Source organism: Perca fluviatilis, chromosome 10, assembly GCF_010015445.1.
Source record: "Perca fluviatilis chromosome 10, GENO_Pfluv_1.0, whole genome shotgun sequence".
Lineage (NCBI taxonomy): Eukaryota > Metazoa > Chordata > Actinopteri > Perciformes > Percidae > Perca > Perca fluviatilis.
Genome location: NC_053121.1, coordinates 9,355,573 through 9,379,329, shown reverse-complemented (window position 1 = coordinate 9,379,329; position 23,757 = coordinate 9,355,573). Strand labels below are relative to the sequence as shown.

Below are 23,757 nucleotides of genomic sequence, written 5' to 3'. Positions count from 1 at the left end.
GTCACAAACCTATCAGAAAGTGATTGATGCCTTCCAGGTGTGTGTGACTGGTCTGTTCTGGAAGCTTCTAGAAGGAAGGGCGTGTCCCGAATGGCGTGTGTTAAGTGCTGCAATGAGGGTCACAGGAAGTAGAAAAATGTTTCATTTAAATGATCCAATGGCGTTAGAGATGAAATATCCGGATGTGTTTGAAATGATCCAGTGAGAGAAGAGGGGTGTAGCGTTAAATTTTTGAGCATAAAAGGGTTTCTTCCCGTTTGGCAAACAGAAAGATAGGTTTTTCATTCTACACACAGCATGAATGTAAGTTTGAGTAACACTGATGCGTTTGAAATGAGCCAATGACCAAGAATTAAATCAAGTATCTTTACACTCTTTGGAGCAGAGGAGCAGAGCGTTTTTAATAAGGCAGGGTTGTAAAATAGGAATGTGTAAGGCTCCTCTTACAACAGGCCAAGTAAGTGATTGTAATAAGCGTGAATGGGCTCCTAAGCCCAAAGGTCAATGCATTTCTACCCACACTCCGCACACACACACACACACACACACACACACTCCACACTCACACACACTCCGCGCACACACACACACACACACACAAACAGCCACAGTTCATGTTGTCAGTACATGTTGATGCGTATGTCTGTGCATGCTTAGCTCTAGTCCATATGTCTGGCTGTCCTCGTCCTCCACTTGCTCCGTACTCATCTGGCTGTGCCTTCTTCGTTCTGGCCGGGTGTTCACTCCCTTTTCCCAACATACCCTTTTTTCCCGCCTCTTTTTTCCCATGCCCACAGCAACACTCTACCAGAAGTGCGTTTTTCAATTCAAATAAGCGAACCAGTAAGAAGTAGTAAAAAAAAAAACATTTTCAACAGATCACACAAAACCACAAATGGCATTTGAACACATAACATTCATTGTGACTACTTTCTTTGAATTTTGAGTGATTTATTCAACTTAGTCACACTTATTTTTTTGTTTACGGTCAAAATGACCGCCATAGAAAAAAAAAAAGTATAATATTCATCCATACACACACTCCTACAACTTTCCTGTGCTTGTGTGCCATTATACACATGAAACACCGCACACAAACAGACTTACAGTTCATGTTGTCAGTACATGTTGTCATGTTGCGCTGCATGTGAGCCACTAATGTTAGCACACATATGCATATGAATTTTAATTTGTGAATACATTTGTATCATTTAAATGTAACCACATTGACTTAAAAGATTGTTTGTGTTTAATGTGGTGAAAGATGCAAACAAAAATTAAAAACAAAAGTATGCTTTTGTATTTATACAAAATGCAACCTGAACAAATATGTTTCTTTGTAAAAGCGCCAGCGTTAAAAGTAAATAGTTCTAACTTGAAGTTATATGACTTCACGGATGCATTTATGTTTAAGAGGCGTTGCGTTGTAATTCAAAATTATATCTATAAGCCAAAATGTAAAGTCTTACAGGCAAGATATGGTATGTTCAACATGAATTTGTGAATACAAAACTTATTTTGTATAATTTTAATGTAACTAGCACATTTGACAAAAAAAAAAATGTGTTTAATGTGGTGAAAGATGTCAATTTAAAAAGATCAGTACTTCCTTAAGTATTTGACCCTCATAAAACTGAATTCAAAGAAAAAAAAAAAAAGTTGAATCTGTTAAGATTATGAAGGGGCATACAAAGGCAAAGGTTAGAGGGGCCTTAAGATAAACCGGGTAAAGATTTACACGGGTAGAACATGTTAAGGACAACATGCGGGGAAGAAGGTCAACATGGTGACTCAACAACAGGAGCGGGGTGCATGGGTTTGAAGCTATAAAGTAAGCAGATTTGCGACTTTAAATGGTAACTAAAGCAAGATCTAAAAATGTTTAAAGAAGAAATTGAACATGACACGAGAGAAGAATTCCCGAGTTCAAGCAAGGCGTCAACCAACAGCTAGCGACATACATGCATGCTATAAGGAGCAAAAGCCGAGAAAATCAGCAAGATGGAGACCCAGATCGATGACGCGGATACGTGGAGTACTGAAGCTAACACCACTCTCCAACAAATGATGAAGGACCAACAGAAGCTGGAGGGACAAATTGAATGACTTGGTCACCGAGAGCAGGGCAAAGATGGGTCAGTGATAAGCGTTTGTTAAAAACTATTCGAACCAAACTGAGTGATGAGGTGGATTTGCAGATACAAGCGCACCCACAAAGCCCTAGCACCGATACCTGGGTTTTGTAAAATTAATTTCCCAGCAATACAGTACTAAGGAGATGATTATCCTGAAAGCATGGCGACAGAAAATCACAATAGGATGTGGAGGGTCAGAGAAAGCGTGGTAGGAAACATCTGATGGGCGTCTTCACCATGGCAGAGCGTGGGGTTGCACACAGGTGGAGACGAGAACAGTGCCAGGCGAGCTAGAGTACGCCTCCAGAAATTTCAAGCGCCAGAAACCGGGAGGAGCAGTAGTGTTTCAATACAGGCGGTAAATACTTGTCCCATAATATACTCTATTGTTAGCCAGACCCACATCAAGATCCTGGGTCTGGGAACTCCTCGATAGCAGGGCTCAATCCCATGGGGCGGGATAAGCGGAAGTCTTTCAAATTTCCTCTGCACCAATAGGATGACGCGCTACAACCAGGCAGAGCAAGCGCTAGGTGATAGATTAAACTTTTGCGTTATGTGGTAGGCAAAACTCTGAACACATCTTCATTTTTAAGAATGACTTCAGTGCTTAACTCCAAGTTAACAGGTAGCAGCTAATGGGTAGGTGATTTAAAAACTTTTGGCTAAGTTGCTAGCATCTTGTTGTCATTTAAGGTCCCTGTTCATGTTGCACAGACATTTTAATTGCATTTTTGTCTGTTAAGAGGCACAAAGGTATCTTATGCCCCCAAAACTGCTGTTTCAGCTAAGTGGAAGCTCTGGGCATTAGCTGCAGCAGCTCCGTGTTGCTACCACTGATTTGGCTCGTATTTATTTTTTTGCTATCATCAGTACTCACATTGGTATAGCGATCAAGATTAGTGTAAAAATTGACTTTGAAAAACTGACCCTGGCTGCCGCTAGGGGTGCGTCTAGATATCTAGGCTACTATATTGTATTTTATGTGCTGACTCCCGGGAGCAGTGAGAGGTCAGCTCTGTCTGCGGGACGGTTAGTCAAGTATCATTCCCCCTTCACTTAAAACTTTTTTATAGTTTTATTTTGTGTTTGTTATAATGCTTGTTCTAAGCACATTATTGTGCTCCAGTTATCTTTACTTATGGTTTCAATGTTTAGCCTGTAGGAACAGAATGGTGTGAGATATTTTCAGCCCTGCTGTGATGCAGTCTAATGAAGTGAAGTTACTGTCCTTAAATGTGATTGGGTTGGGAAACCCAATTTAAAAGAGTCTAAGGTAAAGGCCAAATTAAAAAGAGAGCGTACATATATATTTTTTTTTTGTTGAGTGCAACTCCTAATAGTAAAAACTATTTTTCAAATAACTAATGGATGTAACTGCACTGGAAGGGTGTCTGTTTATGTGTGGGTGATTTTAACATAGTATTGAATAGCTACCTGGATACAACTAGTCTAAAGAAAAATAGAATTGAGGTAGCTGATGTCTCTGACCATAGTGCACTATATCTAACAGTTCAACTAGAAGGTAGGATCACGGAATCGGGGGTTAAATATAGGCTTATTAAATAACAAATCAGCTGTATAATAGAATTAAATCAGATATAAAGAGAATATTTGAAGATTAATGACAGCGGAGGTGGATCCATCTGGGACTCACTGAAGGCAGTGACTTGCGACAATTGATTGCCTTAACAACGTCAAATAAAGGAGGGTCTTGGAATATAATAACCTTGTATTAGACCTATCTAATGTGGAGCAGCAACATAAAAATAACAGTGATCCACAACTTTTGAATTGCAAATACAACAATTAAAGAATCAGATTAATGATCTATTAGAACAAGATGTTGAGGAAGAGCTTGTTTTACAATCAGACATATTACGAATCAGGCGGCTAAATTACTTGCTACGTAAACAAAGAAGCGGATAGTACCATACATAAGATCACGGGACCCAGAAACAAATCAACTAAAATATCATGCGTTAGAAATAGAAGACATTTTTCCTATACTACTACAAAAACTATATACCAAAACCTCAATTACTAAAGTAGAGAAGCAATGGAAATTTTTCTTAACGATCTGGATCTACCTCGTATTGGCAAGAAACAAAATGATTGTATCATTAGCAGATTTTTTCACTGGAAGAGATAAATAATGCAATAGCCAACTTAAAATCAAGTAAAACTCAGGTAGTGATGGTTTTCCAGTGGTATAGAACCTTTAAAGAAGAGCTAGTTCCGTCCTGCTGAAAGCATTTAGTTGGATTAAAGGAGAGGTAAACTCCGCCATCATGGAAAGAGGCACTTATTACAGTACTCCCAAAGGAGGGAATATTGGAGTAACTATAATTAGAACACTTTATCAACAACAAAGTCAATGGATCATTGTATCCATGAGGGTAAACTATAATTTAATTAACCAAAATATTAAAAAGATATTGAAAGATGGTCTACACACCCATTGGATTTTAGTAGTAAGATTAAGCGTAATTAAGGAACATTTTGCCTAGATTGCTATATCTATTCAGGCCTTGCCAGCAGTGGTCATCAGTTCTTAGCCTGGGATGGAAAGAAGCCTAGAATAAAATATGCAACACTTCAATTGGCCCAAACAATAAAGTAGGAATGGCTCCCCAATCTTAAAGCAGCTCAGTTCCGCCCCTATTTCTTTGGTGTAATGACAACTATTTTGCTAGATGGAAGGAAATCGAGGCGTGCGTTGAAGGTTATCCGATACAGTCAGTGTTAGGAGAAAAAGTTCTGGTTTAACTTTGCGAGGCAGCTAAAACTAAGGAAAGACCAGCGAGTGCTTAGATGGATAGCCTTTGACACCCTGTTTAAGCCAGGAGTTATTCAAGGATTGGTCAGTAAAGGTATTAAGGCAGTGTGTACGATAATAGACAACAATGAATGACAGACTTTCCAAACATTAAAGAAAAATGTTCCCTTCTGTCGGGATTTATTTAGGTATATACAATTTAGAGATTACTACAACAAAGAATTGAAAATGGAGAACTCACAAGAATGTAATCCAGTTATAAGATAAATGATAAATGCTTATAGACCAAATAGTAACTGCGTTAAAATCATTTTCTATGTTGTATGAAAGAATTATCGAATGTAGGAGCAACTCAACATTATATTTGAAATCAGCGTGATAAAGGGAACTAATAATGGAAAATCCATCAGATGTATGGTACAATATGTGTTAAACCCAACATACTTCCATAAGAGTTCACAACAATTGAGTGTGTTTAACTGGAAGAATTTGATTGCGTTTCTTTATTACACCTAAGATTAGCAGTAAAAACATCATCACACCCACGTTTTTGGAGTTCTGAAAATAAAGGTCATTTTGGGAGGATGTACATTTAGTTTTGGTTAATGTACTTGGCTATAAGATTCCTTTCTTATGTACTGTCTTGTAATTGGGCCATATTTCACTTGTAACAGTACAGAGGGACAGAAACTGGTATAAACCCGATTGTCCTAAACAGCAACAATAGTTTGAGGTCATACATGAAATAAGGGAAATGGAAAGGTTGAACTAGGTCTGAGAGAAAGGTGCCAAAGATTGCAGAAGTGGACATTTTACTTAAATAAAGCATAAGGACATTGCAGCTTGGACTCATTAGTGGATAAAGCAGTGACTTGAAATGTATACATTTTATTTCTATTTTTGTATCACCGCTTTCCTCTTGTTTCTCCCCTTTTTTGCGATTTATTTTATTTTTTATGTTATGTTTATGGTGTTTTTTCCATATATCACTCACAAATTGAGGCGACTGTTCAGTTGTTACAATGTACTGAAAATTCAATAAAACTTCACCAGATGCATTTATGTTTTAGCGATAGTGCGTCGTAATTTCCCAATACAGAATTAACACATGCAAAATGTAAGTCTCACAGACAAGATATGGTATGATCAACATGAATATGAATTCATGAATACAAAAATGATTTTGTATAATTTTTAATATAACTAACATTAAGCTTAAAAGATTGGATGTGTTTAATGTGGTGAAAGATGTAAAACTTTAAAAGAGTAGTAGTAGTAGTAGTAGTAGTTTAGCTAATTATAATAAATATACAAACATTAAACATTTTAAACCTTATGTGATCAGTGTTAAAAACAAATGTAAGATGAGATTCAAGCGTTGCCCCAAAATTTCTTTCTTTGTAAAAGCGTCAGCGTTAAAAGTAAGTAGTTACTACTTTTGCATTTTACTCTGGTGTTATGTTATCTGCATTTCAACCTGAGCTCAGAGCTTCGTACTATGGATTTTACTTATTATTTACAAACATTACCAGTGTTAAAAAACAAAGTGCTTGTGACATTTTTGTATTAATACAGCTTTTTAAAATGATATTGTATTCTCCTTGGCCTTACACAATATGTATAAAAATGTAAGATGAGATTCAACTTTGCACCCTGTCCTGTTTTTTTTTTTTTTTTTTTGTAAAACACCAGCGTTAAAAGTAAAGTAGTACTATCTTGAAGTATTTAATAATAAGTATAAGTAAGTAACCCTGGTCTCATGTTATCTGCATTTCAACCTGCAGTGCTAGATTATTTTAATTGTCTTTTTCTATCTACAACATCTATCAATGTTGGAAGATCTCTCTTAGGTAGACTAGTTTCTACCTTTAACAGAGCAAGGGCCTCTAGCTTGCAGTTGTCAGCTAAGGTCAAACTCTGCTCTGCACCGCTTACACACACACACACACCCCCCCACACACACACACCACACACACACACACACACACACACACACACTCATTTTATATATGTTTTATGAGGACCAACTTTATAACCATCCTTGTGGGGCCACCTTTTCTAAAGGTGCTAGGCTATAGAAAAAAATCAAAGTATACTCAGCATAGCTTTGTTAGCTTATACCTTCAAACATTCAATTGATAAAAGTAATGACTTCCCCATCCTATATGGGGACTTGTGTGTGTGTGTGTGTGTGTGTGTAATGTGTGTTATGTGGCTGTGTGTGTGTCGTGTGTGTGTGTATGCATGTAAATGGCGGTCCAGGCCGTTTACTGTATTTTAACTACAAGCTAGTATACTTGTTTAAGGTAGAAACTAGTCTACTCAGAAGATCTTCAACATTGATAGTGTTGTAGATAGAAAAAAATTAAAATAATCTAGCACTCGGTGAATGCAGATTTTTGAGAATTACATATATTTTAGTAATGCTTCAAGATGTTCTACTTACTTTTAGGTTGGTGTTTTAAAAGGGGGTGAAGTTAATCTCATCTTACATTTTTATACATATTGTGATTCGTCGGAGAGATACAATATCATTTTAGCTGTATTAATACAAAATGTCACAGCACTTTGTTTTTACACTGGTAATGTTTGAAATAATAAGTAAAATCCATGATTGAACTCTGACTCAGGTTGAAATGCAGATGCTTAAACCAGGTAAAATGATACAGTAATTGCTACTTTTTTAGCGTTGACGTTTTCAAGAAAGAAAATTTTTGGGGAGCAATTCATCTTACATTTGTTTTAACACTGATCACATAGTTTAAAATGTTTAAATGTTTGTAGTATTTATTATAATTAGCTAAACTACTACTACTACTACTACTACTCTTTTAGCTCTTCACTTCATACACATCAATACGCGTGTTAGTTATATTGATATACATTTTGTATTCTTGAATTCATATTCATGTTGATCAATTTTGTTGTGAATTACATTTTGGCGATGTGTTAATTTGTAGTTGTACGGGACTTTACTCTGGTGAAGTTTTTATATTTTCGTACTTGTAACATGTATTTGTGATGTTGTTGCCCATAAACTATAACATAAAAATAAAAGTAAATGCGTAAGGGGAACAAGAGGAAGGTGATGTCAAATGAAATAAAATGTATACATTTCAAGTCACTGCTTTATCCACTAATGGTCCAAGCTCAATGTCCTTATCTTTATTTGAAGTAAATGTCCCTTCTGCAATCTTTTGACGTTTCTGGACCTTGTTCAACCTTTCCATTTCGCTTTATTTCATGTATGACCTTCAAACTATTTTGCGTTTAGGACTGTCGGGGTTTATACCAGTTTCTGTCCTCTGTTACTGATACAAGTGGCAATGGCGTTACAGACGGTTCATAGAAGGATCTTACTAGCCGAAGTACATTACTTCAAAGCTTAAATGTACATCCTCCCCAAAATGACTCTTTTTGAGCTCCAAGTGGTTGTGATGATGTTTTACTGCTAATCTTAGGTGTAATGAGCGCCGAAATTCTTCCGTTAAACACACTCAATGTTGTTGTCTTTCAGCGATGTGTTGGAGTTTAACACATATTGTACCATGCATCTGATGGATTTTCCATTTTAGTTCCCTTTATCCTTATTTCAAGTTGTAGTTGATTTACTCCTCACTTCGATAGATATTCTTTCATGCAACATGGAAATGATTTTAGCGGTTACTATTTGATCTATAGCATTTATCATTTTATCTTATAACTGGATTACATTCTTGTGAGTTCTCCATTTTCAATTCTTTGTTGTAATATCTCAAATTGTATTATACCTAAATAATTCCGTTGTGGGGGAGCATTTTTTTTCTTTTAATGTTTGGAAAGTCTGTCATTCATTGTTGTCTATTATAAGTACACACTACTGTACCTTTACGCTGACCAATCGCTTTAACTTTCTGGCTTAAACATTGAGGTGTCAGGCTATCCATCTAGCACTTACGCTGTCTTTCTTCGTTCACTTTGCCTGCCTGAAGTAAACCAGAGACTTCTTTTCTCCTCAACACTGACTTTTGTCGGTTAACCTTCAGCGTGCGTCTTCGAATTTCCTTCATCTAGCAAAATAGTTGTCATTACACCAAAGAAATAGGGAACTGTTTTGCTTTAAGATTGGGGGCTTCCCTTTTGTGTTTGGCGATGAGTGTTGCACTATTTTATTCTGGGCTTCTTTCCATCCCAGAGCTAAAACTGATGACCACTGCTGGCGGGACCTGAATATGATTTTTTCGCTAATTACGCTAATCTTACTACTAAAATCCTAATGGGTGTGTAGACCTTTCTTTCAATATCTCTTTTAATATTTTGGTTAATTAAATTATAGTTTACCTCATGGATACAATGATCCATTGACTTTGTTGTTGATAAAGTGTTCTAATTATGTTTCTCAATATTTCCTCCCTTTGGGAAGTGCTGTAATAAGTGCCTCTTTCCATGATGGCGGGGGTTTACCTTCTCCTTTCCGCAATCAATTGATCTTTCAGCGGGACTGGCTCTTCTTTAAAGGTTCTATTCCGCTGGAAAACCATCACTACCTGGAGTTTTACTTGATTTTAAGTTGACTATGCGTGTTATTTATCTCTTCCAGTGAAAAATCTGCTTGAATGATACAATCATTTTGTTTCTTGCCAATCGAGGTAGATCCAGATCGTTAAGAAAATTTTTTTGATTTCTTCTACTTTAGTACTGGAGGTTTTGGTATATAGTTTTTTGTAGTAGTATAGGAAAATGTCTTCTATTTCTACAGGCATGATATTTTAGTTGATTTGTTTCTGGGTCGCATCTTATGTATGGTACTATCCGGCTTCTGTTTCGTAAGGGCTAATTAGCGGACTGTTAACGTAATATGTCTGGTTGTAAAACAAGCTTTCTTCTCAACATCTTGTTCTAATAGATCATTAATCTGTTTCTTTAATTGTTGTGTACTAAGTTGTTGGTGCACTGTTATTCTTCATGTTGCTGCTCCACATTAGATAGTCAATACAAGGTTATTATATTCAGACTCCCTTTTACTTTTGACGTTGTTAAGGCAATCATATTGTTGTAAGTCACTGCCTTCAGTGAGTCCCAGATGGATCCACCTCTCGTTTGTCTTAATCTTCAAATATTCTCTTATATCTGATTTAATATTATTAACAGCTGATTTGTTTTTGTTAAGCCTATATTTAACCCCCGTTATTCGATCCTACCTTCTAGATTGTGTTAGATATAGATTGCGCTATGGTCAGAGACATCAGCTACCTCAATTCTATTTTTCTTTGAATAGTTGTATCGTGGCTATTCAATACTGTTAAAATCACCTACACTCAAACGTCCCTTCAGTGCAGTTACTCATTAGTTATTTGAAAATATTTTTATTACTAGGAGTTGCACTCAACAAAAAAAAATATATATGCGTTCTCTTTTAATTTGGCCCTACCTAGACCTTTTAATTGGGTTTCCCCCAATCCATTTGAGACAGTAACTTCACTCCTAGACTGCATCACAGCAGGGCTAAAATATCTCACCCTTTTTTTCCCACGGCTAAACATTGAAACCATGAAGTAAGATAGACGAGCACAATAATGTGCAGTAGCATACATTCAACACAAAAACAAACTATTAAAAGTTTTGAAGTGAAGGGAATGATATCTTTGACTAACAGTCCCGTAGACAAGCCTCGTTCACTCTCTCTACTTCCGTGGAGGTCAGCACATAAAATACAATATAGTAGCCTAGATATCTAGACGCACTCTAGCGGCAGCCAGGGTCAATTTTTCAAAGTCAATTTTTACACTAATCTTGATACGGCTATACCAATGATGCGATGATAGATGAAATACGAGCCAATCAGTGGTAGCGTACGGAGCTGCGGCACCAATGCCCAAGCTTCCACTTAGCTGAAACAGCAGTTTTGGGGGCATAAGATACCTTTGTGCTCTAACAGGACAAAAATACGTAATAATGTCCCTGCAACATGAACAAGGGAGCTTAAATGACAACAATCGTCGTTTAGCAACTTAGCCAAAAAGTTTTTTAAATCACCTACCCTTGTAGCTGCTTCCTGTTAACTTTCGAGGTTAAGCTCTGAAGTCATTCTTAAAAAATGAAGATGTGTTCAGAGTTTTGCCTACCACCATGCAAAGAGGTTTAATCTATCCCCGCGTTGCTTCTGCCTGGTTGTGGCTTATCCTATTGGTGCAGAGAGGAAATTTGAAAGACTTCCGTTTATCCCGGCCCATGGGATTGAGCCCTTCCAATGGTGAGTTCCCAGACCCAGGATCTTGATGTGGGTCTGGCTAACAATAGGTATATTATGGGACAAGTATTTGCGGCCTGTTTGTATTGAAACACTACTGCTCCTCCCGGTTTCTGGCGTCATTTCTGGAGCGTGCTACTGGCTTCGCCTGGCGCTGTTCTCAACGTTCCGCGCTATGTTACTGCCCGCCCCCACGTTCTGCCATGGTGAGGACGGCTTCCATCCAAGGCTTTCTGTCTGACCCCTCCACATCCTATTGTGATTTTCCCTGTAGCGCTGCCGGGATAATCATCTCGTTAGTACTGTATTGCTGGAAATTAATTTTACAAAACCCGGGTATGCGATTGCCAGGGCTTTGTGGGTGCGCTGTATCTGCAAATCCACCTCACTCTTTCGGTTTAGTTATTTTTAACTAGTTATCACTGACTATCTTTGCCCTGTCTTTTCCGAGACCAAGTCATTCAATTTGTCTTCCAGCTTCTGTTGGTCCTTCATCATTTGTTGGAAGTGGTGTTAGCTTCAGTACTCCATCATCGTGTCATCGATATCCTGGTCTCCATCTTGCTGATTTTCTCGTTTTTGCTCCTTTATAGCATGCATGTATGTCAGCTAGCTGTTGGTTGACGTCTTGCTTGAACTCGTGGATTCTTCTCGTTTGTTATGTTCAATTTCTTCTTTAAACATTTTTAGATCTTGCTTTAAAGTTCTATTTTAAAAGTCACGGTCTCTTGCCAAGCAAACCCATGCACCCCGTTCTGTTGTTGAGTACGCCTCATGTGACCTTCTTCCGGTCGTTGTCCTTAACTTTTTCTTCCCGTGTAAAATCTTTACCACCGGTTTATCTTGCGTCCCTTTAACTTTGCTTGTTGCCCCTTCATAATCTTAACAAATTCTTTTTTTTTTTTTTTTTTCTTTGAATTCAGTTTTATGAGGTGTAGTAAATTAGGAAGTGCTTTTAGTGTCTTTCACTCATCCTTTTTTAATTGACCTCTTTCCCCCACATTAAACACATTTTTTTTTGTCAAATGTTGCTAGTTACATTATAATTATACAAAATATGTTTTGTATTCACAAATTCATGTTGAACACCATATCTTTGCTGCTGAAGACTTACATTTTGGCACATTGTTTTAATTCTGAATTACAACGCGCGTCTCTAAAACATAAATGCATCCGGTGAAGTCTATAACTTCAAGTTAGAACTATTTACTTGAACGCTGGCGTTTTCACAAAGAACATATTTAGTTCGGTTGCATTTTGTATAAATACAAAAGCATACTTTTGTTTTTTATTGTTTGCATCTTTCACCACATTAAACACAAACAATCTTTTAAGTCAATGTGGTTAATTTAAATGATACAAATGTATTCACAAATTAAAATTCATCTTGCATTTGGCGCAACATTAGTGGCTCACATGCGCGGCTTTATGACAACTAGTAATGACAAGCATGATACTGTGTTGTTTGTGTTGCGTGTGTTTCAGCAATATAGTGACACAAGCACAGGAAGTTGTAGGGGTGTGTTTTTTATGGATGAATATTATACTTTTTTTTCTATGGCGTTATTTTGAAGTAAACAAAAAAATGTGTTGACTAAGTTGAATAAATCACTCAAAATTCAAAGAGAGTAGTCACAATGAATGTTATGTGTTCAAATGCCATTTGTGGTTTTTTGTGATCTGTTGAAAATGTTTTTTTTTTTTTACTACTTCTTACTGGTTGCTTATTTGAATTGAAAGCGCAATTTCTGGTAGGGGTGTTGCTGTGGGTAAGAGGCGTTGGAAAAGGGGGTATGTTGGGAAAATTTTGTTTTACGGGGGGGAGGGGGGAGGGGGGCGAGAGCGAGGCAGGGAGCGGAGAAAGGGAGAGGAAGGCAAGCAGATGAGTCTGAACGGCGGGAGGGCGAACAACTGTAAAAAAAAAAAATAAAAAGACATCATATGGACTAAGCTAAGCATGCACAGACATACGATCAACATGTACTGACAACATGAACTGTGGCTGTTTGTGTGTGTGTGTGTGTGTGTGCGGGTGTGTGTGATGAGTGTGTATGTGGTGTGTGTGTGTGTGTGTGTGTGTGTGTGCGTGAGTGTGTGTATGCATTGACGTGCGGGGTTAGGCCCATTCGCTTATTACAATCACTTACTTGGCCTGTTGTATGAGGAGGGCTTACATTCCTATTTTACAACCTGCCCCTTACACCGTTCTGTTTGCTCTCGCTCCAAAGAGTGTAAAGATACTTGATTTAATTCTTGGTCATTGGCTCATTTCAAGCGCATCAGTGTTACTCAAACTTACATTCATGCTGTTAGTATTGAAAAACCTCTCTCTCTGTGTAAAGGGGGGAGGCCCCTTTTCTCCTCACCCCCCCCCCCCCTCCTCTCACTCCTATAAGAAAAAAAAAAACCATTTCGCTTCCAAACGCGGAGAACCCTCACCGATAATTTAAATCTACCCTTCTTTTCCCCTCTTTTAAACACATCCTATTTATCTCTAAGCATCATTGGATCATTTAAATGAAACATTTTTCTACCTTCCTCTGACATCCCTCATTGCAGCACTTAACCGTCTTCATTTCCCGGACACCGCCTTCCTTCTAGACGCTTCCAGAACAGACCAGTCACACACACCTGGAAGGCATCAATCACTTTCTGCAGGTGGCCTGTGACAGGTCAAAAGGTCATCCATCAAAATCCCACATACCAAAGTGACAGAAACCTCCTCCTTATATCTCTCATATATATATATATATGTGTGTATATATGTATATATATATACATATATATATATGTGTGTATATATATATGTATATATATATACATATATATATATATGTGTATATATATATGTGTGTGTATATATATGTATATATATGTGTGTGTATGTATATATGTGTATGTATATATGTATATATATATGTATGTGTATGTATGTATATATATATATATATATATGTATATGTGTATATATGTATGTATGTATGTATGTCCTAGTGGCAGCATACAGCAATAAATGAGATCTGTCCTTCCCTCTGTTGTAGTCCCTGTAGACACCAGCCTCATTATCGTGGTCCAGGCCAAAGAGGATGCCTACATCCCTCGTACAGGGGTCCTCAGTCTGCAAGAGATCTGGCCGGGATGTGAAGTCCGATACCTGAATGGAGGACACATCAGTGCATACCTGTTTAAACAGAATGTCTTCAGGTAACTACTGACTCAAAGGCCCCGTTCATACATGGCATTAGAATGTGTCTCCTCATGCGTCTTGACTGACCACTTGTGATAGGATCCCACCTTCTACTGAATAAGAAAAAGTCATATAGCATACTGTTTCCCACCAGATCAGCTACATTGAATCAAGATAACAATCTTTCACTCAAATTTTTAGATGATACTCCACTTGTACAAGTTGATGAACTTAAATATCTGGGCCTTTGGCTTGATTCAAAACTCTCTCTCTTTAGGTATAATATTAATTCTGTTGTGAAAAAGATCAACTATAATTTACGAATATTGTATCGCTCTATTAACGGTTTCACTCAAGTGATTAGGTTAAAAATTGTGTCACAGTTAATATTTCCTATATTAGACTATGCAGATGTTGTTTATCAAAACACATCAGAATCAAATCTTAAACCATTAAATGTTGCTTTCAATAATATATGCAGATTTGTGCTGAGATGTCCTTTTACTACTCACCACTGTGTAATGTATGACTCACTGAACTTACTATCACAAAAAGCCAGAAGACAGTATCACTGGTTCCAGGTTATTTTTAAATGTGTGTACTCTGATTATGCTCCTTATCTGAAGGAATATTTAATTCCATACAGACCCAGCTATAGATTGAGACACACTGAATATCCCTTCTTCACTGTGCCAAACATCTATAAAGAGAGTGGTAGACGTACCTTTAAATTTAAAGCCCCTTCAGACTGGAATAGCCTGCCTGGGTCTCTAAGATCTGTCACTTCTTTGCACTCCTTCAAAACATCGGTCTTTACTTACGTGTATGCAAACTGTTGCTGTAAATGCTGATGTGCATATTAATAGTATGTATGTATGTGTGTATATGTATGTGTGTGTGTGTGTATGTATATGTGTGTGTGTGTGTATATATAAAATCATATAGATGTTTCATACAGGTTTCTCGCTGTTTTAGTCATGCAACAGAAAACTCGGATTCGGCAGAGCTAGCTAGCTGTCTCGATTTACCCTGCAGAGATCTGAGGAGCAGTTAACCATGGTCCTCATAAATCCACAGGGGTTTAAAATTACAACACAAAGAAAGCGGAAGTTAACAGACATCCGGCCACAAAGAGTAACCTCCGGCGCACCGGAGCAATCCCGGAAGTGGAACGTTGTGAATATAGACTAACTACTAAGTTAATAAAAATGATTAAACAACTTTAACTTATCTTTCAAATGAATGGTCACTGTGGAATATTACAGCCAGGGATCTTGCTGCAGGTTTGAAACTTTTAGACAGCCAAGGTGTCATTTGCCTAACATTAGTGCTCAATATTGTGTGTGTGTGTGTGTATATATATATATATATATATATATATATATATATATACACACATACAGTACAGACCAAAAGTTTGGACACACCTTCTCATTCAATGAGTTTCCTTTATTTTCATGACTATTTACATTGTAGATTCTCACTGAAGGCATCAAAACTATGAATGAACACGTGGAATTATGTACTTAACAAAAAAGTGTGAAATAACTGAAAACATGTCTTATATTCTAGTTTCTTCAAAGTAGCCACCCTTTGCTCTGATTACTGCTTTGCACACTCTTGGCATTCTCTTGATGAGCTTCAAGAGGTAGTCACCTGAAATGGTCTTGAAGGAGTTCCCAGAGATGCTTAGCACTTGTTGGCCCTTTTGCCTTCACTCTGCGGTCCAGCTCACCCCAAACCATCTCGATTGGGTTAAGGTCCGGTGACTGTGGAGGCCAGGTCATCTGGCGCAGCACTCCATCAATCTTTCTTGGTCAAATAGCCCTTACACAGCCTGGAGGTGTGTTTGGGGTCATTGTCCTGTTGAAAAATAAATGATGGTCCAACTAAACGCAAACCGGATGGGATGGCATGTCGCTGCAGGATGCTGTGGTAGCCATGCTGGTTCAGTATGCCTTCAATTTTGAATAAATCCCCAACAGTGTCACCAGCAAAGCACCCCCACACCATCACACCTCCTCCTCCATGCTTCACGGTGGGAACCAGGCATGTAGAATCCATCCGTTCACCTTTTTGCGGGCGCACAAAGACACGGGCGGCGTTGGAACCAAAGATCTCAAATTTGGACTCATCAGACCAAAGCACAGATTTCCACTGGTCTAATGTCCATTCCTTGTGTTTCTTGGCCCAAACAAATCTCTTCTGCTTGTTGCCTCTCCTTAGCAGTGGTTTCCTAGCAGCTACTTGACCATGAAGGCCTGATTCGTGCGGTCTCCTCTTAACAGTTGTTCTAGAGATGTGTCTGCTGCTAGAACTCTGTGTGGCATTCATCTGGTCTCTAATCTGAGCTGCTGTTAACTTGCGATTTCTGAGGCTGGTGACTCGGATGAACTTATCCTCAGCAGCAGAGGTGACTCTTGGTCTTCCTTTCCTGGGGCGGTCCTCATGTGAGCCAGTTTCGTTGTAGCGCTTGATGGTTTTTGCGACTGCACTTGGGGACACATTCAAAGTTTTCGCAATTTTTCGGACTGACTGACCTTCACTTGTTAAAGTAATGATGGCCACTTGTTTCTCTTTACTTAGCTGATTGGTTCTTGCCATAATATGAATTCTAACAGTTGTCCAATAGGGCTGTCGGCTGTGTATCAACCTGACTTCTGCACAACACAACTGATGGTTCCAACCCCATTAATAAGGGAAAAAATTCCACTAATTAACCCTGACAAGGCACACCTGTGAAGTGAAAACCATTTCAGTTGACTACCTCATGAAGCTCATTGAGAGAACACCAAGGGTTTGCAGCGCTATCAAAAAAGCAAAGGTTGGCTACTTTGAGGAATCTAAAATATAAGACATGTTTTCAGTTATTTCACACTTTTTTGTTAAGTAGATAATTCCATATGTGTTCATTCATAGTTTTGATGCCTTCATAGAATCTACAATGTAAATAGTCATGAAAATAAAGGAAACACATTGAATGAGAAGGTGTGTCCAAACTTTTGGCCTGTACTGTGTGTGTGTGTGTGTGTGTGTGTGTGTGTATATGTGTGTGTGTCTATATATATATATATATATATATATATATATATATTTATATATATATATACTCCAGCGAGTGTGAATGTACTGTATTGTACATGTACATGTGCTGTATTGGCCTTGTCTTATGTCTCGAGGACCCCCTCGAAAACGAGATGCTTCATCTCAAGGGGTTATCCTCTTAACAATTTCAATAATAAACAGTACAAAAAGGGGGGAATCTCATACAAATTGCAACAGAAAATCTGACAAATGTTTATTACTCATAAAAGTCCTCTCTATAACATAAAAAGTCCTAAGAGATCCAAGTGGTGGAAAGTATTAATAAAAAAAACTGCTTGCTTATAAGAAAACAGTCTGAGTATTTAACTTGTAACACACTTTGTATTTGGTGTTGAAGTACTGCTATTTTGTAGTAAATGGTCAGTACAATGATTTGCTATACCTGTAAAGCCCTGTCACACTTTCATCGCTCCTTTCTCTTCCCAGTAGCATCAAGTCATGTGAGTGACATGACTTGTTCTTGAGTCAGTCTTGAATATGTTGACTGTAATCAAAATAAGACTTGGACTTTAGCACTTGGACTTTAGCCTTTTGACTTGGCATGACTTAAAATCTTCCCCAAGCCCGAAGATTTATTTAATTATTTTAAATAAGCCAATCAGTTTGCAGAAGGTGGAGGGAATGGTGCCTTTATTAGAGTTGAGCAACAGAAGATATCGCAGATTATCACATTCAGAAATTTGAACATGCAACCAGCAGGCCTCTTGTTTTCAGCCACCACTGACCGCCACTTTTGCAGATTTAAATGACCCCGGCAGCAGGTCATATCAGCTGTAGATAATAACCTTTATGCTTATACGCTACCGGTCAAAAGTTTTAGAACACCCCAATTTTTCCAGGTTTTTATTCATGCAGTTCAGTGTCTTATTGTACTCTGAAATGAAAGAATAGAGCAAATGAACAATTTAAGTTAAAAAAGAAATCATGGAATCAATTTATAAACCAAAATGTATTCTAAATTTTTGACTCATCAAAGTAGCCCCCTTTGGCAGATATAACAGCTGAACACACTCATGGCATTCTTTCTACAATGGAAATCAAATATTCTTCAGAAAGTTCTTCCTAACTCTGTTGCAGAAGTTCCCATAAATGTGTGGCACTTGTAGGTTGCTTTGCTTTCACTTTTCTGTCCAGTTCATCCCAAACCAGCTCAATGGGGTTTAAGTCTGGTGACTGTGCTGGCCACTCCATGTTTTTAAGCTTACCATCTTGTTCTTTTTTGCTAAGGTAGTTCTGGCATAGCTTGGACTTATGTTTTGCGTCATTATCTTGCTGTACGATGAACCCCTGACCAACTAGGCGCATACCAGAGGGTACTGCATGGCGCTGCAAAATGCTATGGTAGCCGTTTTGGTTCAGGGTGCCTTTCACTCTGTACAAATCACCGACCGTGGATCCAGCAAAACAGCCCCAGACCATCACGCTTCCTGCTCCATGTTTGACAGTTGATGTCACACACTGAGGAACCATCCTTTCGCCTACTCGACGGCGTACAAAAATCCTGCGTGATGAACCGAAGATTTCAAATTTTGATTCATCAGTCTATAGCACCTTCTTCCTGTCTTTCAGTAGTCCATTGACGATGTTTCTTGGCCCAGGCAAGCCTCTTTTTCTTATTCTGACGTCTTAGCAATGGCTTTCTTGCTGCAACTCGACCTATCAAACCTGCAGCTCGAAGTCTTCTCTTTACACTTGAAACTGAGACTTGCTTATTACGACCACTATTAAGCTGTGCTTGAAGCTGTTGTCCTGTGAGCCGCCTATCACGCAAGCTGTTGACTCTCAGAAACTTGTCTTCTGATTCTGTTGTGGCTTTGGGTCTGCCAGATTTCTTCCTGTCAGAGTTTCCCCCAGTTTCTAAGTGCCTTTTGATGGTGAAGAATACTGTACTCACTGACACCTTGACTTTCTTCGCAATTTCTCTGTAGGAAAGACCAACATTCTTAAGTGTTATGATGGTCTGTCTCTCTTCCATTGTTAATTGCCTTTTTCCCGCCATTTTTATAGCAACACACCTTTCTGCAGTACAATACTGTTGAAATAATGTACCACAGTGTGTTCCAACAATACTTTTATACAAACAGAGGGGGTTGTAAGTAATCCAGACAAGTTGGAACACCTGTGGGAATTGGTAGCACCAACTTTAAAAGCTTGATCAACCCCCATTGCTGCAGAACAGCTTTACGTTGTTTACGTATTTCTTGTTCCCTGAAAAAGGCCTTTTTGTAAAATACTGAAATGTACATTATTTTTCAGTTTTGGGTAACCTTACTTTTTTTTTTTTTTTAACCTCAGGCAGTTCACCACTTACCTTTGTACCATTTCAAGCTATTCATTGGACTTGAACTGCTAAAAGTTCAATAAAAAAAAACCAAAATTGGGGTGTTCTAAAACTTTTGACCAGTAGTGTACTTGCTAAAAGGCCAAAAGGAAACATTTGGCTGTAATTTGGTTAATGTGCTCTTTGAAAGCTCGTCTGTACACACATAACCCTGTAAGATCATTTTACCTTAACAAGTAGACTGGACAGTGTTTTTGTAGGTCAGACCAACAGTGATGAGTCTTTTCGTCAATTGCTTCTTTAGCTCATATGAATATTTTAATTTTATCAATTGAATAGTTCTCAATCAGAACCTCCTGTATTTAGAGCAGTTAGCTTGTGAAAAATATGATTTACAAATGTAAGAAGGCTACAGCTGTTATAAATGTATCAGATACACATTTATCATATCCTACATACTGTCTACCTTTATTTATATCAATGGGATTGGAATTCTAGTTGCATGGGGGAAAAACGAATTAAAACTTGAGGTGGTCAAATACCAGACAATTTCACAAACTGCAATCATCTTTATACATGTTTTTTTCTTTGGAATGCTACATTTTGCTGTGTTGTTGTTGGTTTAGAATTGATTGCATATTTGTTTTATTTCCAGACAGGCCATATATGATACATTCAACAGATTCTGCCTGAAGTATCCCAGCCGGCATTAGACATGGCAGACTGAAGTCCTGTACTCCCTGTAACAGCACCAGGACCAGTGGCTGGACATAAAAACCAATGCCTGTCCATAGACCAGAGGCTTCCCTTTCTGTGTGTGTGTGTGTGTGTGTGTGTACACGTGTGTGTGTTCTGTTTTTTACTGTCCCTTCACCTGCTGAGGGACTACAGATGGAAAGTGTCTTCTCTTTTTTGAAATTGTTACTTAGTACAATGTCCCTGATTTAAAACCTCTAAAAAATTTAATAAAATATTTATAACAAATGTCATTATTAAGCAAATTGAAATTGAATTGGTTATATTAGTAATCCTTCAGATTTGAAGAGAGATTTGCAATAACAAATCAATTAATTTGTAGTAAACCCTCTTTGTAGTAGTTTTCATTGTTTGTGACCATTCCCACACAGGATTAAAAAGACATAACTACACATAAGGAAATCACAGGAAACAATGCAGCATGTCGTTTGATTTGATTTGATTTGATAGGCTCACCGTTTACTCTTCACTCTCTTACAGGTGTATCAGAGCTGTGTCAAGTTATTGCTTATGGTACCAAACATGTCCTACTGCCACTACTTCACATTAAAAGTGTTAGGCTGCAAACCTCCAACTCTTCAGCAATGTAATCAAAGTTGATGTTCTCTGCTGGTTATGGAAAACTACTGTGCTTTGTGCAGCATGAAGTCAGATCACAGAGTCAAGAGTGACATGACACGGTCATGAACGTGTCATAAACATTATAAACAGTCATAAATGTTTATGACATAACGCTCCTGTCATTAAGTGTCGTTTTTTGTCATGACAGGTTAGGGTTCATGTGTCATGACAGTGTTGTGTTCGTGACAGTGTCCTGTTACTCTTATGTAGATACCTTCAAGTAATATGTTACTGAATTTTGGCTGCACTGTAAACAGATACACCAGTTGCTCTTCTGTTGTATTTCTGACAAAGAAGCTGATCAACCAGTGTTTGCTGTTGTATTAAATCACACTTCCCTATATCACCAAATCAACCAGGACTGAAATCCTAACCCCTAATTACTTTCAGGCGCGTCTGCGCTGCGAGCAATCGCAGCCATTCAAGTCAATGTTTGATATTCCACCAGCTGGGTCTATTTTCATGGGAGCAGCGGGCCGCTCAGACAGCCAGGCAGACTATCCAGTCGATTTACCAAAACGTCCCCCCAAATATTGTTTATGTCTCCTTTACAACACCACGGACAATGAGACATTCATCTTGGAGGTTGAAAAACATATTTCATATATATATAAACATCACAGATTTTTTTTTATCAGGACAACACCAGTAAAGAGAAGGCATGGAGTTTAACTGTAGGATTGCTTGGAGTGGAAGGTAGATACTAGTTTAATAAACACTTGATTGTTCTGTAGAGTCAATATCATCTGCGAGTTGGGCAGCAAGACGCTCCGCTACTGAGACGCGTCCGGTGTGGTATGGCGTGTGGCGGAGGATGGAACAAAACAGCCGCACAGCCGGAACGCAGCACCGACATGCCCAGTGGAGAATCGGAGTATGGATTACAACTGTCCAGTAAGCACGGGATGGAAGTAGCCTATATTGACGACATTTAATTGACGGGAATATTCCGGTGTTGCCGGAGGTTCCGCCGGATGTCCCTCACCTTCCGCTTTCTTTGCGCTGGCATTCTAAACTCCGGTTGATTCCGGAAACATCCTCCCACAATCAAATTATGGCTATGTTCAGACTGCAGGCCTTAATGCTCAATTCCACTTTTTTTTTTTTTTTTACTGGCTGTTGACATATTTTTTTTTTTTAAATGTGACCCGTATCAGACTCAAGTACTGGGTCAATCCCAAAACGTTTGCTACGGTTTCCTGTTTGAATGACGTGTTTCCTTGGAACTGCGTGAAACTGTGCAACAGGCTTGGAGTTGTGTTTTCTCTTGTTTGGTGGGTGTGTCTCTCAATTTTGGGCTGTGACACAGGTGATACCCAATCAGCCGAGACGTGTCTGTAAACTTGTGGTGATAAAAAGGCAGAGGGCTTGCGCACCCCCGTTTGTTTAAAAAGACGTGTTGTGGTTACGGCCTGAAAATGACCCGCATGCACAAGAGTAATACAATGTGATGCGTCACACGCAACACCCTTTTTAAACGCTTATCAAAATAAACCCATAGATGTATTATGAGAACCAATAATAGGCTACAGAAGGCAGTGTGGCAGTTCGTGGACACCATTTCACTTAGAAGCTCACTGTGCCTTATGTGAAAGTATGTTTGCCTCCCTAAGTACATTGTTAGAAAGGGCACAACATTGTACATTTTCCTCCATTTGTGCCGGTCGCAGACGTAACTATGGAATTCACCGGACTTAAACTTTTGGCTCTGTTCGTATCAACTGCCGATAGAAACAATGAAGAGAAATATCTGGAAGGAAGCAGACAGTTCCCTTTTTATTACCTGCTCTGTGGCGCATATATTTGAAACCACAAACCACATCAATGCGTTTATCTCTCTGGTGATACTATTTTGCCATTTGGACTCACGGTTTTTGAATTAAAGAATGAACTTCAAAGGTATAATCATCATTAAATGGACATTTTTGACCCGTCAAACATACAGTTTCCCCCTTCCTCCTCCACTCCTTCACTGCGCAAATCACTTTAGCAACACGTACTGCCACAGGGGGAGGATAATAAAAGGAGAGGACAAGAAGAGGAGATGAAGAAAGGAGAAGAGGTGTTATTTGTCAGCTAACATTATGTCATGATGGACTAACTGACCAACTGACTGACTCCTAACTGACAGGTGTTTTCGCTTAATCTTTAATACTGTGAGAGAGAGGACACCCCACTGAACATCCTGTGCATCTTGTTGTGTAAGAAATGTGAGGACAATAGCTGTCCTGTTTGTCTTCTCCTGGTATTTCTTGTATGATTTAATACAGGAGGCAGTGTTGCAGTTGGTGGACACTTGGAAGCTCACTGTGCCTTATGTGAAAGTCTGTTTGCCTCCCTAAGCACATTGTTAGAAAGGGCACAACATACATTTTGATGTAAAATAAATGTGTGAGTTAAAACTGTGGATGGTAGCCTATAGCAAAGTAAAAATAATTTGCATCTGCTGTTCCTCACTCAGTCAGTTGGGTCCCCTACGGTCCGTGTACTTTTTCGTTCATTCGATTTTCATTTCATAAACAGGTATTAAAAAACAAAAAACGAATGGTTATTTGATTTTCGTTTTAAAATACAACATTTGAAATTGAAATACAAGGCTTTTTTTCTTTTTCATGGTCGAAATAAGATAGGAGAAAGTTTAAATATGCTTTGATTTTCATTTTC

The 23,757-nt window shown here is 38.4% G+C and overlaps 1 protein-coding gene across 6 annotated transcripts in view; it reads left to right on the top strand.

Annotated features, from left to right (window-relative positions):
- Nucleotides 1-22,053, top strand: part of abhd18 (abhydrolase domain containing 18) — a 100,587-nt gene extending 78,534 nt beyond the window's left edge. For 5 of the 6 annotated variants that reach the window (XR_005640546.1, XM_039814320.1, XM_039814319.1 and 2 more), the window contains 2 exons: nucleotides 14,185-14,347; nucleotides 20,372-22,053. Coding sequence is in view for 5 of the 6 variants with exons in the window: in XM_039814320.1 (XP_039670254.1) it covers nucleotides 14,185-14,347; nucleotides 20,372-20,429 (221 nt within the window). In the remaining variant the exon portion in view is untranslated. The remainder of the gene's footprint in view (nucleotides 1-14,184; nucleotides 14,348-20,371) is intronic. The other variant, XM_039814321.1, reaches the window with a different exon arrangement.
- Nucleotides 22,054-23,757: the final 1,704 nt, after the last annotated feature.